This window comes from Solenopsis invicta, chromosome 5 (genome assembly GCF_016802725.1).
Source record: "Solenopsis invicta isolate M01_SB chromosome 5, UNIL_Sinv_3.0, whole genome shotgun sequence".
Taxonomy (NCBI): Eukaryota; Metazoa; Arthropoda; class Insecta; order Hymenoptera; family Formicidae; genus Solenopsis; species Solenopsis invicta.
Window position 1 is genome coordinate 22656889 of NC_052668.1, and position 15912 is coordinate 22672800.

General features: G+C 37.7%; 3 protein-coding genes across 4 annotated transcripts; all 3 read left to right on the forward strand.

The window, feature by feature from the left end:
• The first annotated feature begins 34 nt into the window (after window positions 1-34).
• LOC105195178 (protein Rae1) lies at window positions 35-2974 on the forward strand. The gene is made up of 7 exons (XM_039448950.1): window positions 35-289; window positions 369-666; window positions 908-1081; window positions 1493-1564; window positions 1764-2045; window positions 2383-2577; window positions 2655-2974. Exons 2-7 carry the CDS (start codon window positions 409-411, stop codon window positions 2739-2741), a joined length of 1068 nt encoding a protein of 355 aa, XP_039304884.1. The 5' UTR covers window positions 35-289; window positions 369-408; the 3' UTR covers window positions 2742-2974.
• On the forward strand, window positions 2934-13886 carry LOC105195180 (WD repeat-containing protein 19). Of its 2 annotated transcripts, none has more exons than XM_039448926.1 (21): window positions 2934-3061; window positions 3812-4191; window positions 4283-4493; window positions 4577-4689; window positions 4784-5201; window positions 5258-5488; window positions 5562-5687; window positions 5768-6065; window positions 6136-6334; window positions 6415-6512; window positions 6608-6890; window positions 7082-7304; window positions 7382-7634; window positions 7721-8031; window positions 8101-8250; window positions 8324-8420; window positions 8484-8690; window positions 8779-9065; window positions 9145-9221; window positions 9290-9722; window positions 13760-13886. In XM_039448926.1, exons 2-20 carry the CDS (start codon window positions 3974-3976, stop codon window positions 9417-9419), a joined length of 3930 nt encoding a protein of 1309 aa, XP_039304860.1. In that variant the 5' UTR covers window positions 2934-3061; window positions 3812-3973; the 3' UTR covers window positions 9420-9722; window positions 13760-13886. The 2 variants fall into 2 exon arrangements, with proteins under 2 accessions (XP_039304860.1, XP_011158768.1); XM_011160466.3 differs by lacking the exon at window positions 2934-3061 and adding an exon at window positions 3253-3594.
• Window positions 12452-14602, forward strand: LOC105195181 (membrane-associated progesterone receptor component 1). Its single transcript, XM_011160467.3, has 3 exons — window positions 12452-12797; window positions 13760-13909; window positions 14439-14602. The coding sequence occupies exons 1-3, from the start codon at window positions 12452-12454 to the stop codon at window positions 14600-14602; spliced, it is 660 nt and encodes a 219-aa protein (XP_011158769.1).
• Window positions 14603-15912: the final 1310 nt, after the last annotated feature.

Sequence of the window (15912 nt, forward strand, 5' to 3'; positions counted from 1 at the left end):
AAATGCATAGTACATAGACATAACGTAGCATACGAATTTAAGCTAAAAAGACTCCATGCGGTGAACTGCGACAAAATGGTGCGGTGGATGACCAATGAGGAATCAGGCGCAAATTGAAACCAATTGGAGCCAGCCATAAACGTAGGAGGATTAGAGCGATTGCCGGGTTTTTGAGGCTATAACCTAAGTGTCTACTCCGTTTCTCCGCATCTTGTTCACGATTTGATTCATTTGATTGCTGTCCAGTCGTGGATGATGTCTATTCTTGCCTGCGTGAAATAAACCAAAAGTAAACGTCGCATACATTTCGCACAAGGAGTTAGTTCGCGCAAGAAATTAATTTGTCGCCACTGATATTTCTCTGACAGAAATTGCGAGCGCTACAAAAGACAATCTAATTGATCAAGGATGTTCAATCAGAGTAACTCACTGAGGACGGCAACGTCAAACACATCGAATCCGATGCAGGACTTCGAGGTTGTCTCGCCGCCGGACGACTCTGTCTCCAGCCTGGCATTCAGTCCGGCATCCATACCACAGAATTTCTTGGTTGCCGGCTCCTGGGACTGCAACGTGCGATGCTGGGAGGTAGAGCAATCAGGCAAAACGGTCCCGAAATCGATGCAGAGTATGGCAGCTCCAGTCTTGGATGTGTGCTGGAGCGACGTAAGCCTCTTAATAGTTATACAATTCCATATAACAAACACGTACATGTAATTAGCTAAAGCCTGTTTTGCACATCAGTGTAGCTTAACTTTAAACTTGATTTAACTTTCTAATTTTTTAATTCTTAAAACTGGAAAAAGATAGAAGATAGGTTAAACCAAGTTTAAGTTACATTGGTACAAATGAACCTATATATTAATGTGAAAGATTACACTTATACTAAAGGCTTAATAATTGTTAGGATGGAACTAAAGTATTTATGGTGGGTTGCGACAAGACAGCAAAGTGTTGGGACCTGGCTACAAATCAGAGTGTACAAGTGGCAGCTCATGACGCACCTATTAAAACATGTCATTGGATAAAGGCGTCTACATATTCTTGTTTAATGACTGGTTCCTGGGATAAGACACTAAGGGTTAGTCATAGACTAACCCATAGACTTAGGAAACTATAGACCGAGCATAAACTGCTACCTTAGACAAGGGAGAGTGTAATAATCGATGTAAGGGGAAAAATGGCCATAGCCTTACAGGCCATAGAATTAATTTGGTTAGACTTAGAAATATTTGGCTTGTTTATATATATGTAAAGCCGAGTTTGTCTTATGCTTCACCTTACCACGTTTATCACTATCCTCGCAAGCTTATGCTGGGGGTATAGAGTTAGTATTATTTGCAATGTTATTTAAAAGATTTATGTTATATTTCACAATTCAGTAAATTCTTTACTAACTAGTTTATTAGTTTTTTTAAATGTTGGCAATTATTATCATTACAATATTTTTCTAATACTGCTTAATTTTTTTATCACAATGTAAAATTTATAGTTTTGGGATCTGCGCAATCCTAAACCTGCAATGACTATTAATTTGCCTGAAAGATGCTACTGTGCAGATGTTGTAAGTATGCACAAATATATCCATATAATGAAATATGTTACATTAACACTTGCAGTATCCTTAAGGTCTATTCTTTTTAATTAAACTTGATTTATCTTTTCTCTTTTTCTCTTTAATTGGAGAAAGAAAGAAGGAAAGATGAGCTATGCAAGAAATACAACTGAAAATGACAGGCCCCTTGACTTTAATAATATTACAGGATTATCCTATGGCAGTTGTGGGAACAGCTGGACGCGGTTTAATAGTGTATCAACTGGAGGGCAGTCCGCGCGAATACAAACCTGTTGAATTAAGCCTGAAATATCAGTATCGTTGCGTGGCGATCTTTAGGGACAAGAAAAAAGTACCAACTGGTTTTGCGATAGGAAGCACGGAAGGACGCGTAGCGATTCATCATCTGAATCTGAGTACAAAGGAAAACTTCACGTTTAAGTGCCACAGAATTAACGGCACACCTAACGGATACCAAGACATCTACGCGGTTTGTAGACTTTTCATTAAATTGAAACTAATCCTAGAGTGATATATATTTAATATTACTCTGGGTGAAAATTCACTTGCATAATAAAAAAATTTTTTTACACTTAAGATTTATATTAATTTTTTTTACTTTATAAGTTGCAAGATGTTAAAATAATTAACATTTTAATATTAAAAAACTTTGTTAAATATTGTTTTAAACTATTAAAATTTATATTAAACTTTCAATAAAAAAAAACTAAACTTGTGATTAACATTAAGTAGCGCTCTAGAATTAAAATTATGTTGTGTTTTCTGTCTTCTTAAATAAACTTGATAATTTATTGATTTGTGCATAGGTGAACGACATAGCATTTCATCCTGTACATGGAACAGTAGCGACCGTAGGCGGCGATGGTTCGTTCGGATTTTGGGACAAAGACGCACGTACCAAGCTGAAATCCTCTGAATTGATGGAACAACCTATTACTCGCTGCTGTTTCAATCATAATGGGCAGATATTCGCTTATGCTGTTTCTTACGATTGGTCCAAGGTATCAATGTCATTTCGAAACACGACAATTGTTAAATTGTCCATGTACATAATATTATTGATTTACAAACGTTTCAGGGCCATGAATATTATAGTCCTGCGAAAAAAAATCAGATCTTCCTGAGACCATGCTACGACGAACTGAAGCCAAAGGCTACGCCCTAAACTAGTGACGCTGAAGTAAAAACGAATCCATGAATGAATCCATACATAATTACGAGAATTCACATAATTTTGTTCGATACAGTCATACTATCGTGAATTCGTACTATCAACACCTTTTCTTTTTTACTTAAAACTGTTGATGCGTGTAATATAAGATACAATTAATACATAGCTTTGTCAGTTTTTTGTATATATAGGATTGGTACTATGAAACATATTTTTTTGTAATGTCACCTGTGTGATTAATATCTATCTTTCCACAATACTGAATTCCGAGAGATTGATGGATACAATGGCAAATAGCCACGATTACTTGCAAAGTAAGCATAATATTCAAATAAAAGAATTCTTTCTTATATCATTTAACAAAATTATACGTGCACGTTTTCTCTTTTACGTTAAACGTTTTGATATTATTTCTTTTATATGGATGAATATTGCATTATATCTAAAAAAGACATCAAGAAACATTAAAAATCATATAGGGCGCATTCAGTACAACAATACTCACTGAGCGACTAAGTAGAAATTCAATGTGATTGGTTCTTATCTTTAGCTCCAACCAATCACATTAAATTGCTGCTTAGCTATGAGCGAACGTAGTACTGAATGCACACAGATAAAGCGAATATAAGCTTGTAATGAAATGAACGTTACGAAGGCATACGAAGGTAAACAATATGGCCGACATATGAGACATGTCGGTGTGCGAAAGCGACACTGCTTAATAAATCAATATTTAAGCTATGCACATTGTAATGCTGTATCTGTATAGATATATCATTTAAATGCGCGGATCGATTAATTTCTCTGTCAGAGACAAATTCTCTGCGTTACGATGTCGTCGGAGAAGGTAGGTTATGTAGCGTCGATAGCTGTACTCTATAAGAAATTGTTTAATAAAAATGTCGACATTAACGATACAAAGAGACAAAAATATATTCTGCTTTGGTCGTTAAGTCTGCTTTCCATTTTTCTCGTTTCATCTACCGTTGCGCAAATTTTATATTTTGATTTTCGTCTACTTTTACATAGAGAAATGTTTGTTTAATTGTTTGTATTTACAATAGGTCCTTTATCGATTAGACCAACCCCATGGCAGCGGTAACATTTACATTTCTTGGCGTCCCGGTAATAGCACGCATTTGGCCACAACAGGTTGCGATTCCACTGTTGCCATTTTTGATAGGCAAGGAGATATTCAGGAGCGGATACAAATTCCTGGATTATGTATGGGCTTTGGCTGGGACTCGGATGGGGATTTATTGGCAATAATATCACAAAATTCATCAACTATAATTTTATGGGACGCCACCACTGGAAAAAAGTCCCAGATAGACGCAGGTGTGAGAGATGGGCTTACTTGTATGATGTGGGCGAAAAAGAGCTGTCTGCTGGCAATAGGAACGCAGAAGGGAAATCTGGTGCTTTATGATCATATAAATGCCAAGTATGATATTGACTACAACTAGATAAATGTAATTAACATGCAAATTATTTTGATAAATTATTCCGTTCAATTGTTCTGGGGTATCACACAGGCGAATACCTATTTTGGGAAAGCATAGAAAACGCATTATATGTGGTGCGTGGTCGGTAGACGGTCTTCTTGCCTTAGCAAGCGAAGACAGAGTTTTGACTATCAGCACGAGCGAGGGTGATACCCGTCGAGAGATAACTCTTCAAGGCGATCCGTCTCATATAAAATTTAGCGAGATGAAAATGGATCACAGAATAGGCGGTGAAAACACGGTATGATTTTATTAATATCCACTGTTAAAAACATTTATTGAATGTTTATGTAAAGCCATTGATATATACAAAAATGTATTTAGGTATCCCTTATTGTTAGCAAAACAACACTGTTTTTGTACAACATTTTGGACCCAGAAAATCCCATTGAATTGGCCTTTCAGAAACGTTACGGATTAATTGTAACTTATGAATGGTAATTATTTATTAGTAATAAATATAATTATTAAAAATAAAATAGTTTTTATATATTGAGTCTATCACGATGCACGTGTATTTTTATTTTACAGGTATGGCGATGGTTACATTTTGGTAGGATTCGAGGCTGGTTTCTTTATAGCGATATCAACGCATATAAAGGAAGTCGGCCAAGAACTGTTTCAAATCAAGAACCACAAAGATTCTCTGACGGATGTCGCGTTGAACCAAGCGGTCGCAAAAGTAGCCACTTGCGGTGACAATACACTGAAAGTACACAGTTTGCAGAATCTCGAGGAAACTGAGACGTTGATCACAGTGACCAATGAGAATGGCATTAGTAATATCGAATGGTCAACAGATGGAACGATGCTAGCAGTTGTGACTTACATGGGCAATATTTTAATTTATTTGATAGAGATTCCAAAATTGATGAGTGTTTGTGGCAACAGAATAGCGTTATTAACGAGCCTGACAGAAGTGGCTGTACATCTTTATACATTAGACAAGGTATCTTTGTCGTCGTAAGATAACAGTTTTTTTTTTTTACTAGTTCATATTTTTAGGACAAACCAATCCCACAAATAATCAACACAATAATAGAACCGGCAATATTAGCAGTGGGTCCAATACATTTAGCAGTAGGATTAAATAACAGAGCGCTCTTTTGGGATTTGTCTACGAGTCATTACGACAAAATACATTTCGAGCGAGATTATTTGGCTACGATAGATAGTATGTGTTTAAACGAGATATATATATCGGTGTTGTTCGATGGAAAACTGCAGCTGCATTCGGTAATTACGAAGTTCGAATTAATAGTGACAATCCCACACAAAATAGGTTTGATAATTTTTATTTTATGTGTAGATTAAGACTGATCAGGCTCTAATAAATGATGGGAAGGATACACTGATGTTCCCAGATTCAAATTCTTCCGACAGTAGAATAACGTGTCACGCTCTTTGCTCGGATTTCCTGGTTTATGGTAATGACGTAAGTCAGCATTATCCTGTGAGATCATTTTAAACACTGTAAATCAGAAGACATAATACATGTCCATTTTAAACTTTCAGATGGGTCATGTTATATATTTTTGCTTGGAAACGTTTCATCAATGTACCGAATTTATACATAACAATGGAATAAAGGAGCTATACTTGGATGCGAATGGAGTCCAATTGTGCTTCGTTGACAACAAGTCAGATGCTTATGTGTTTGATCCGATAAACGAAGCGGCCATTGCTGTGCCTGATTGTCCTGATAACATTGATGGTATTCTCTGGGATCAGAACATATTTGAACGTGTTATATTTGCGGTGTACAATAAAAGCGTTATTGTAACATACATTTTTGTAAAATACTTTGTTGAAGGTAAGTAGATCTTCTGAATGAGCGTTATGCATTATCACCCTCACGAAATCTCATATATTCGATTACACAGGTACCAAAGTGATAAAGATAAGTACAACCAAGTTGCCATCGGACTCAGTGCCTTTACTAATGTACTCTGGCGAGGTAACGTTGAGTACAATGGGTAGTAAATTAATACAATTAACATTAATATCCCACGAAGATGTAGGGAATATTGTGGAACAGAAAAAAATTAATGAAATTTTAGATAATCAGATTTTGTGCAGACGGTAAGGTTTACATAAGTCGTTTTGCAATTAGGAAAACATGTATAAAATATTTAAAAGAATGTTTTTGGGTTATTTTTCAGATTTCAGCAAGCTTGGAATAGTTGCGAAAAATTGAATGAGAAGGATGCATGGTTAAGACTAGGACAGAGCGCCATTGCAAATTTAAATGTCGAATTTGGTAAGCGTAATGTTACATATTAATATGTTATAACATTAAAATATTGTATTTTTACGATATTAAAATATGTGCTATATTAAATTTATCATATGTAGCTATTCGCGTGTATCGGCAAATGGAAGACGCAGCAATGGTATGGACGTTACAAAATATGGAGAACATAGATGAATTGGCTTTGTTATGCGGCCACGCGTGTATATTACTAGGGAATTATAATGAAGCCGAAAAGTATTTTCTGCAATCTTCCGAGCCTGTGCAAGCCTTGTATCTCAGGAGAGATTTAATGCAGTGGGAACAGGCGTTAAGTTTAGCGCAAAAATTAAAACCCGATGAGATTCCTTTTATCGCCAGAGAGTACGCCCAACAATTGGAGTTTACGTAAGAATTTTTTATATACTATTAATTACTTTATCCAAAATAAAACCAGATTGCACATAATAATAAAAGTAATATGTATAAATTATTATTATCCAGTTACTTTAATAAAATATTTTATAGAAATATGTGCAACAACCTTCTTTTGTCATATATTGCAAATAATTATTAAATAAATGAACTTCTTTACATAGGGGAAACTACCCAAAAGCTCTGACAAATTATGAACGTGGTTTAGCTGACAACACATCTGCTTTGGTTGCGCAAAATCCTCACCATCGAACTCAATGTTTAGCAGGAATAGCGAGAATGTCTATAAGATGTGGTGATAGCAGAAAAGGCGTTGGGATAGCTATGGATAATGATAGCTCGAGGCTCCTACGGAAAGAATGCGCGGAGATTTTAGAATCAATGAAGGTATATTTATCTCTATTAAATTTCGAAGATTTAATTATATTTTGATATTGCATAAATATTTATCTTTGCATCTTTAGCAATTTAACGAAGCTGCACAGCTATATGAAAAAGCCGAATACTTTGACAAGGCTGCCTCTGCATATATAAAATTGAAAAATTGGCACAAGGTAGGACAACTCTTACCACAAATATCATCAGCGAAAATTAACATACAATATGCTAAAGCCAAAGAATCCGAGGGTAAATATGAAGAAGCTGCCAAAGCGTATGAAACCGCTAAAGATTATGATAGCATAATCAGAATTAATCTGGAACATTTAAATAATCCTGGTAAATATATTCTATATTACGTTTTATAATTCTACAAAATAGAATATATTTAAATATCATGCTCATCTATATATCTTATTCCATAGCTCGCAGTGTTGAAGTTGTCCAACAAACTAAAAGCATAGAAGGTGCAAAGATGGTTGCAAAGTATTTCCAAAGGATGAACGACTACAATTCAGCTATCAAATTTTTAATTCTGTCAAATTGTCACGATGAAGCTTTTCAATTAGCCAATCAGCATGGCAAAATGGAATTGTATGGAGAAATATTGGTGAATACGATCGAGGATACTAATGTTCGGAGAGAAGATTTTAGAAGCCTTGCGATGCATTTCGAGTCTCAGAAAAATAATCTTTTAGCTGGGAAGTACTATTTTCACTGTAAAGAATATCAGAAGGTAAATTTTGCAATCTTAATTTTATTTACATATATAATATTGATGTGTTTTGATGAGCTTTTTTTTCAGGCTCTGAAACATTTGTTGAAAGCTGCGCAATTGGTTCCAGACGACGATAGAGCGATTACCTATGCTATAGATGTTATTGCATCTTCCAAAGATGATAAATTAGCTAATCAATTGATAGATTTCTTATTAGGTGGCGATGGATTACCGAAGGTTAATATTATTTATACAAAGATATTACTTAAATAAAAGAAAGCTTCTAATGTGTTTATATGTCTCTTATTAGGATCCGAAATATCTGTTTCGATTGTACATGGCTAGGAAACAATATAAAGAAGCGGCTAAGACGGCGATTATAATTGCAAACGAGGAACAAGTTAATGGTACGTATTTATGTTCATACTAAATATACGTAACGCTACAGTACAATGGATTTGTTATTTCAGGAAACTATAGAAATGCTCACGATGTATTGTTCGGCATGTACCAAGAATTGAAAAGAAATAAGATTACCATACCCTTGGAGATGCAAACTAACTTAAGACTCTTGCATTCTTATATTCTGGTGAGATTACACGTGAAAAGAAGTGATCATTTGCGAGGTGCCCGGATGCTTATAAGGGTTGCCAACAACATATCGAAATTTCCCTCACGTTAGTAACAAAGACTATTTTCCGCGGCAATTAACGCGAATAGATTAATACTCGGTTCAAGGTAAAATGAATACATTTTACATTTCAGATATCGTGCCGATATTAACTTCAACCGTGATAGAATGCCACAGAGCAGGCTTGAAGAACGCGGCTTTCAATTTTGCTGCTATGCTGATGCGTCCCGAGTATCGGGGACAAATCGATGCGAAATATAGCAAGAAGATCGAGGCGATTGTGAGAAAACCGCCGAGAACGAAGGATATTGAGAACGAGGATGAGCCTCTCACTCCGTGCCCATACTGCAAGAGCAGACTTCCCGAGACTGAAGTGACCTGTGATAAGTGTAAAAACACCATACCTTTTTGCATCGCGACGGTAAGACCATTTAAGTGTTGCTTACTAGTGAGAAGAGGAGCCAGCTTTTCTTATTTCTATGATTACCACGTGTTTACAGGGACGACATATCGTGGAAGATGACTTTACGGTATGCCCCCAGTGTGATTTCCCAGCTATCAGAAGTGAATTTTTAAGGTAAATATCACAAAAAGGATAAATACTATTTGAGATCATCTGTTACAATATAATTTGTGTTACGCTAGAATCGTGGAGTCCGAAGAGACTTGTCCGATGTGCTCGGAAAGAGTAAATTCCGAGACTGTGTCGTCTATCACCGATATTCGTCCATATCTTGAATATCAGGAAGGAAAGACTATCATCATAAAAGCTTAAAAGATTACAAAAATGTAAAAACAATATTTACATATTTAAGCAGACACATTACATTCGTTAAGTGGCAGCCTACAGTTTGACTCACACGAACTAGGAATAGAAAGATAGGTATCTGTATCTATGTTGCACAAATTAGAGGTGCCTTGTTATTACCTCGGGCAAACACGACGTAGGAGGTAAACGTTGGTGCCTTTATCTATAGTAGCAGTAGTAGATAGGCTATTCCAAGATTGGCTTGGAAGCGACAAAGCATCAGTATTCTTGATACAACAGTGCCGTCCACTATAAGTACAATTTATCCAAGTAAGTAGATTATATATGTATACAAATATATATGTATAAAGTTTGCTGCGCGAGCTGCGTTTTAATTTAGACGATTGCCATAATAATGCAAAATAAAATGACTGATTTGTGGACACATCCAACAAAATCTGTAAAACAATATATTTGGTCTTGTTCTTGTAGTTTCATTATTTTTCTTGAAACAAAACATTATCGCAATGTTTTTAAAAATCATGTTTTAAACACATAATTGTTATATTATGTGTTTAAAACATACTATGTGTTAAAAACATGTTTAAAACATGACTTTTACTAATCTTATATTATTGGAAGTTTAGGGAAAAAAAAGAAAGGATGAAAAGAATGACAAGTTAATCAAATCAAGGTCTGTTTTTACAACATAATTGAACTGTTTTATAGCTGAACGATTTTTATAACATATATATTCTTTATATTTTATCCTAGAGTGCTAATGAATTGTCACCTAAATGTTAATTCAAGATTAAGTACAGTTTTTATTATTAAAATATTGAGAGTTTAAATATTTTTTACACAAAATTATGCAGCAACAATAAGAAAAGACTTTTTGAATCAAACAAAATTGGAAACTATATTAAACTTGCCTTCTTGCTTTTGCCAAATTTTACACATACTTTGCTAGTTTAACTACAAAAAAAAAACAGACTTTATTGCAATGCAACATATATCAATGATCGCGTATACAGAATCGCGATCAAAAGAAAATCTAGACATGAAGTCTCGGAACAGACACAGTTGTGTCTCGCGAATTATTTCGCATTACGTAAAGTGAGGAAAAAGAAAGGGTAAAAGTAACGAGGATTCTATCGCAAAATCATAATAGCGTGCAATTTGGTCTCGTGACCGCCATAATTGCAGCGGGTCTAATCTAATCGCGATGGTACGCACGTATCGTACGTATATACGTATTGTACATGCATGTATGTACATACATACATACGGTACCTATCCGTAACATGTGACTTCGAGTAGCATGACTTTGAAGAATTGACGCGCATAATTATATTTTTTTTTTACAAATCATCTGGTGATTCGAGCATATACGCGACCGGGACCCTGCAACAACGGGGCGAGAAATCTCGCTATTCCATTACGAAATTCATATGAGCGTAAAATTTTTTTCACGGAAAGAACGATTATCTCACGGCCGAAGCTCAGTAATCGATTTTTTTCCCTTTCGCTATATAACTGTTTCTCGCTCGCGGACGGGGAGAAAGGAAAACGGTACATTTCTAGCTCTTCGTAGAAAAGCAGATGGGTACAAAGTGGCACGGCCACGGAAGTAGAAGATATACTTTGCACGTTGGAGTAATGATATCCGCTCCGAATCCTTTTCGCGCCTCGAACGGATCGACGCGACGAAATATCGAGACAGATAAGACGACAAGCGCGGCGGCAAAAATCGACGACGCCCGAAAGATCGGATTTACCGGTTTAATTCGTCATTAAATTTCATATACCATGCCACGAGGGCCACGACCTGTGTGTGCGTTGACACCGGTTACGTCATGCGAGGATGCAAAGTCTCTAATTTTTTTATTTTCTTAGATATATATTATCGTTACCAACTTGTTATTAATGCACGCACGCGGCGCACATCGAGAATGAAAATTGCAGTCTCACGGGAAACAAGGATAGATGTACACTAATGTACAGAGACAGAGAGAAAGAATTAAAACTTTTTTAGAAATATTAGAATTGATAAGCTAATGAAATACAATAAAATATTAACTAATTAATAAATCAATAAACCTAATTGATTTATAGATTTAAGAGCCAATTGAAAAAGTAACTTTTACGAAATTATCGCGGAGAGAGAAATTATTTCAACTGTTTAATAAAATACAGTGGTAAAATACAGTTAACTCTGCTGATAAATCCAAATGATCAATTAGTTTATAACCCGATAGGTCTGTAAATTCGATTTAAAAATTAATTAGAGGATCAACTTTCACGAAATTATAGCACGGATGTTACGCAGCGTTTTTCGTGCGTAAAAATGACTTCCCTCCTCGCCCTCGCCCCTGTTCTCGGTGCGTCTGCTTACATTCGCGTATACGGCCCTGCGACGCACCACCGCGATACGGCCACGTAGAACATGGCTCGAGTCTCTTTCTCTTTCTCTCTCTTTCGTTTCGCATATGTACTACAATTGGGCGGTGGAAAAAGAGAAGAGGAAGGGAGGACTACATAACGCGCACCGGTACGCATCGCATCGGCGGCATCGCTGGCAATCGTTGGTGTTGCGCGATTATTGTCGCGCGCATCGGATCGTCACTCGTCGGCGAGCGGCGCCTAGTTCAGCCTAGTTCAGCGTTCAGCCTAGTTGACCAATATCAGTTCGCGGTTCTCGACGATCGTTCTCTCTCATTCCCCGTTGCCCCGCGCGCGCGCTTTCCGGCGAGTGTGAGGAGCCAGTAGGAGGCCAAGCTGTCAAGCTCCGCTCAGTTCTACTCTTCGTCGCTCTTCGTCGACCGCTCCGGGTTGTACGCGTCGGCAGGCACGCGCCACACGCATACGCGTCATTCTGCGCGCGCGCGCGTGTTCGCCGCACGTACGCATATTCGCGACAAGTTCCGAATTCAGGTGCCGCGCAGCGCACATCGTTGCGGTCCCTCTCTCCGAGGTGCGTCTCGTAACCTCTCGTCTTCCTCGACGATACACTCCTAGTCCGTTAGCTAGATAGCTCGGTCGGTTTGCTTTTGGTCAAGATGGCCGAGAAGAGCGGCTTGCCGGCCGCCGCGGCCCAGGAACAGCAGCAGCAGCAGCAGCAACAACAGTCGCAATTCTTGTCGAACTTCATCACCGAGATCGTCAAGAGCCCGGTGAACCTCGCCCTCGTGGGCGTGATCGCTATCTTGGTCTACAAGATCGTCAAGAGCCGCACGCGGACCGAGGAGCCTGTGCCGGAGGTGAAGAAGCTGCCGAAGCTGCGTCGCGATTTCGCGATCGAGGATCTGACCAAGTACGACGGCAAGGGCCCGGACGGCCGGATACTCGTCGCCGTCAACGGTAGCGTCTACGACGTCACTAGAGGCGCCAGGTTCTACGGCCCTGGTGAGTCGCCTCCTTGGCCTCCACATCACAGCGATCAATTCTCCCTCACCGCCGATCTCTATCGCGCTCTTGACTCCGATCGAACGATGTTTTTTTTTCCGGGTCGCGTTTAGTTCTTCGTCTCTTCCTCTCACCTCTCCAGCCCCTTTCTCTTCCTCTCTCCCACTCGTCGTCTCTTCGCTCCAGCGTTTTTTTCTGTCTCTCTCGTCTTCATCGGGCGCCGCTTTATTAGTCGCTTTTTATTAGCTTGCGGCCCGCAAGGAGTGTCTCGCGATGATATCATACGCCGCAAAAATAAAATCGCGAAAGCCTCTCTCGCTGCTCTCGTGACGACCAATTGTGCCTCTACAATTGCGTCGCTGACGATAACGGTTTATCACGTTCCGCGTGACGTATATTCTGCCGGCGAGGAAGTCTCCTCTGCATCTAGAACGGGCAGATGCACGGCAAGACTAAAAAAATTTCGAGTGTTTTTTTTTTGGAAATTGATAAGTTCGTCGAGCGAAGCGATAAAGTTGAGAGTAGATGGCGATTGTAATCGAGAGATTGCTCGATTTAGCAGGAATGTTTTACAACACGTATTTTCCTTGCATTGCATCACCGGTGATTTCTAGAAATGAGAGCGATCCTGCAATAACGTAGCGTAGTCAGATGACTGTAAAGCGCAGTGGCATGTTCATTTTTCTGTCAGTGTTAATTAGCTTTAATAACTATAATCTCAGTTTAATTTCCTCTTTATCTTTTTCTACTTATAAAAGTTATAAGAAAAACCGAGATTAAAGTTGATTTACGTTGCCAGAGCTGAACTTATGACTGCACCTTACAATACTTCACAACTATTCATAATTATGTTTATGTCGTTATAGAATGGCCTTGAGATAAAGGGACGATCAGTTGTAAGAAGATTGCACACAGTGTGTGCTAAGATCTCTTAAGAAACTCATGTTATATCCTTTGTCTAGGTGGACCCTATGAAGCGTTTGGTGGTCGGGATGCCAGTAGGGCACTTGCAAGGTTTGCAGTGGATGCCGCGACGGACAAATACGACGATTTGAGCGACCTGAACACCACAGAAATGAATTCTATCAAGGAGTGGGAAGAACAATTCAAAGGTGAGCAAATTAACGCGCCTTGAACGAACGACAATGGTTCTCTCAGTAGCGAGAAGAGCAAGTTAGATAAAGCGAGATGTTATTTTGCAACACTACACTAATGTATCGACGTAATTTCCATGTGCAAGAAATAGGGTTACGGAAGTAACGATCTTATCTTAATACCCATTAGTAGAACAATTTTCTTCGGTAATGTTTATCTATGTAGGACATCCTAATAAAAAGATGTAACATGTCTTGTTGATAAAACAAGATAGATTTTTTAGACTTTGCATTAACACTATTCTTTTTGACACGATATTTTTCACCCGCGTGAGATAGTAAATGCTATTTCTAACTCAATACACACAGGAGCTTTGAATCTCATGAATAATAAATGAGAGCAATGTTCAAGGCTTTTTTTATTGTTCGTCTTAGCCTATGAATGCGATACGAAAATTTATGATAAATACTGAGGCATTGAACAAAATTATCTAAAAGAGCGACAGTTGTATAAAAAAATACGTTTGTTTTTTTTTTTTTATTACAGAGAGATACGACTACATCGGAAAATTATTAAAACCTGGCGAAGCACCGACAAATTACTCCGACGAGGAGGACGAGGGTAGCCAGCAAGAGTCTGAAACGAAGTCGGATGAAGCGGAGAAAAAGACGGATCAAAAGGAGACGGACGAAAAGCCAAAGAGCGATTGACCGCATGATCATACACCAGAGGCAGAACTGTTTCAGGAGCACACTACGCACACTACGCTGTTGTTACAGAAATCTTTGAAATTGTCGCTCATGAATATATTTCTGGACGTTCGGCCGAATATTTTATTACTTCGTAACGATAATCGGATAAAGAGGCGGAACGCCGGCTTTTAATCTCGCGTTGGAAGTACATAAAATAGCATTTCCGAAAAAAGCTGAATGGCCATACACGTGAAGACTTTATTTGAGCGGCCCGACTCGCCGATCGGCTGGTGCGGGACTCTCGTGTCTTTTAATGTTTTTATATATGTACAAAAGATTTTCTACCGAAACACGCAAAACCGAATCAGTGGCAAGTAACAACGTACATATTCCATTGTAGAGTCTCGTTGAATTACTTGTATTCCGCTGTATAGCACACGGCAGGGGATGACGATACATGCGCTTGTGTCCGTATACCCCGCACGAGTACAGCGATGCGATAAAGCTGACATTGCATTTGGAATTTAGTTTTAAGTCTGCTCTATGGAATTAAGTCCATTCATGCGTTCATAGAATTTCCATGATTAAAAGGAGCTGCTACGATATCGAATTGCAGGGGAAGAGGATCACACAAAAACATACACTTTGAAATAACACGCTTGCGAATAATCCGATTTAGGCTCGTCAATTCCGACAAAGCGCTAAATAGTTATATTTACGTTATATTTTTAATACGCCATCAGTCATATCAAATGTGTGATTATTATTAAATGATGGAAGATTGTGGTACACCGATATTTCAGATATTTTTCTCTAACTTGCATCGAGATTAGCATTTGTCACGTAAAAGTTTTAATTTCTGGAACAGTATCAGAAAACTGAGTATAATGCGTACGTCCCTAAAACGGTTTATTTTATACACAAAAATAATAAACATGAAATTTCTATTATGCATTTTAGCATTATGAAATTTCGTTGCAATAGCACAATAGGTTATTACATTCGCAGGTATCTGCATACTTCCGAGTAGCGTTGTCACATTAACGCTATGATGCATTGATCTATTAATGCTGTTTAATGGCTTTATTCACGAATAAAATATGGTTTTGGTAAATAGTTATATATTTGAAAATAAGTAACACGAAAGATTAATATTAGAGTTATAAAAAAATATATATAAATATACACATATATATATATATATTTCTACATACACGTAAAGAGTTTGCATGCACTACCTAAATAATTTAAAATTACGTCAATATAAGTCGAATTGTATTATGTGTTGTTGGCATTTAAAGTGGCAAAAAAATTTATTTATTATATAC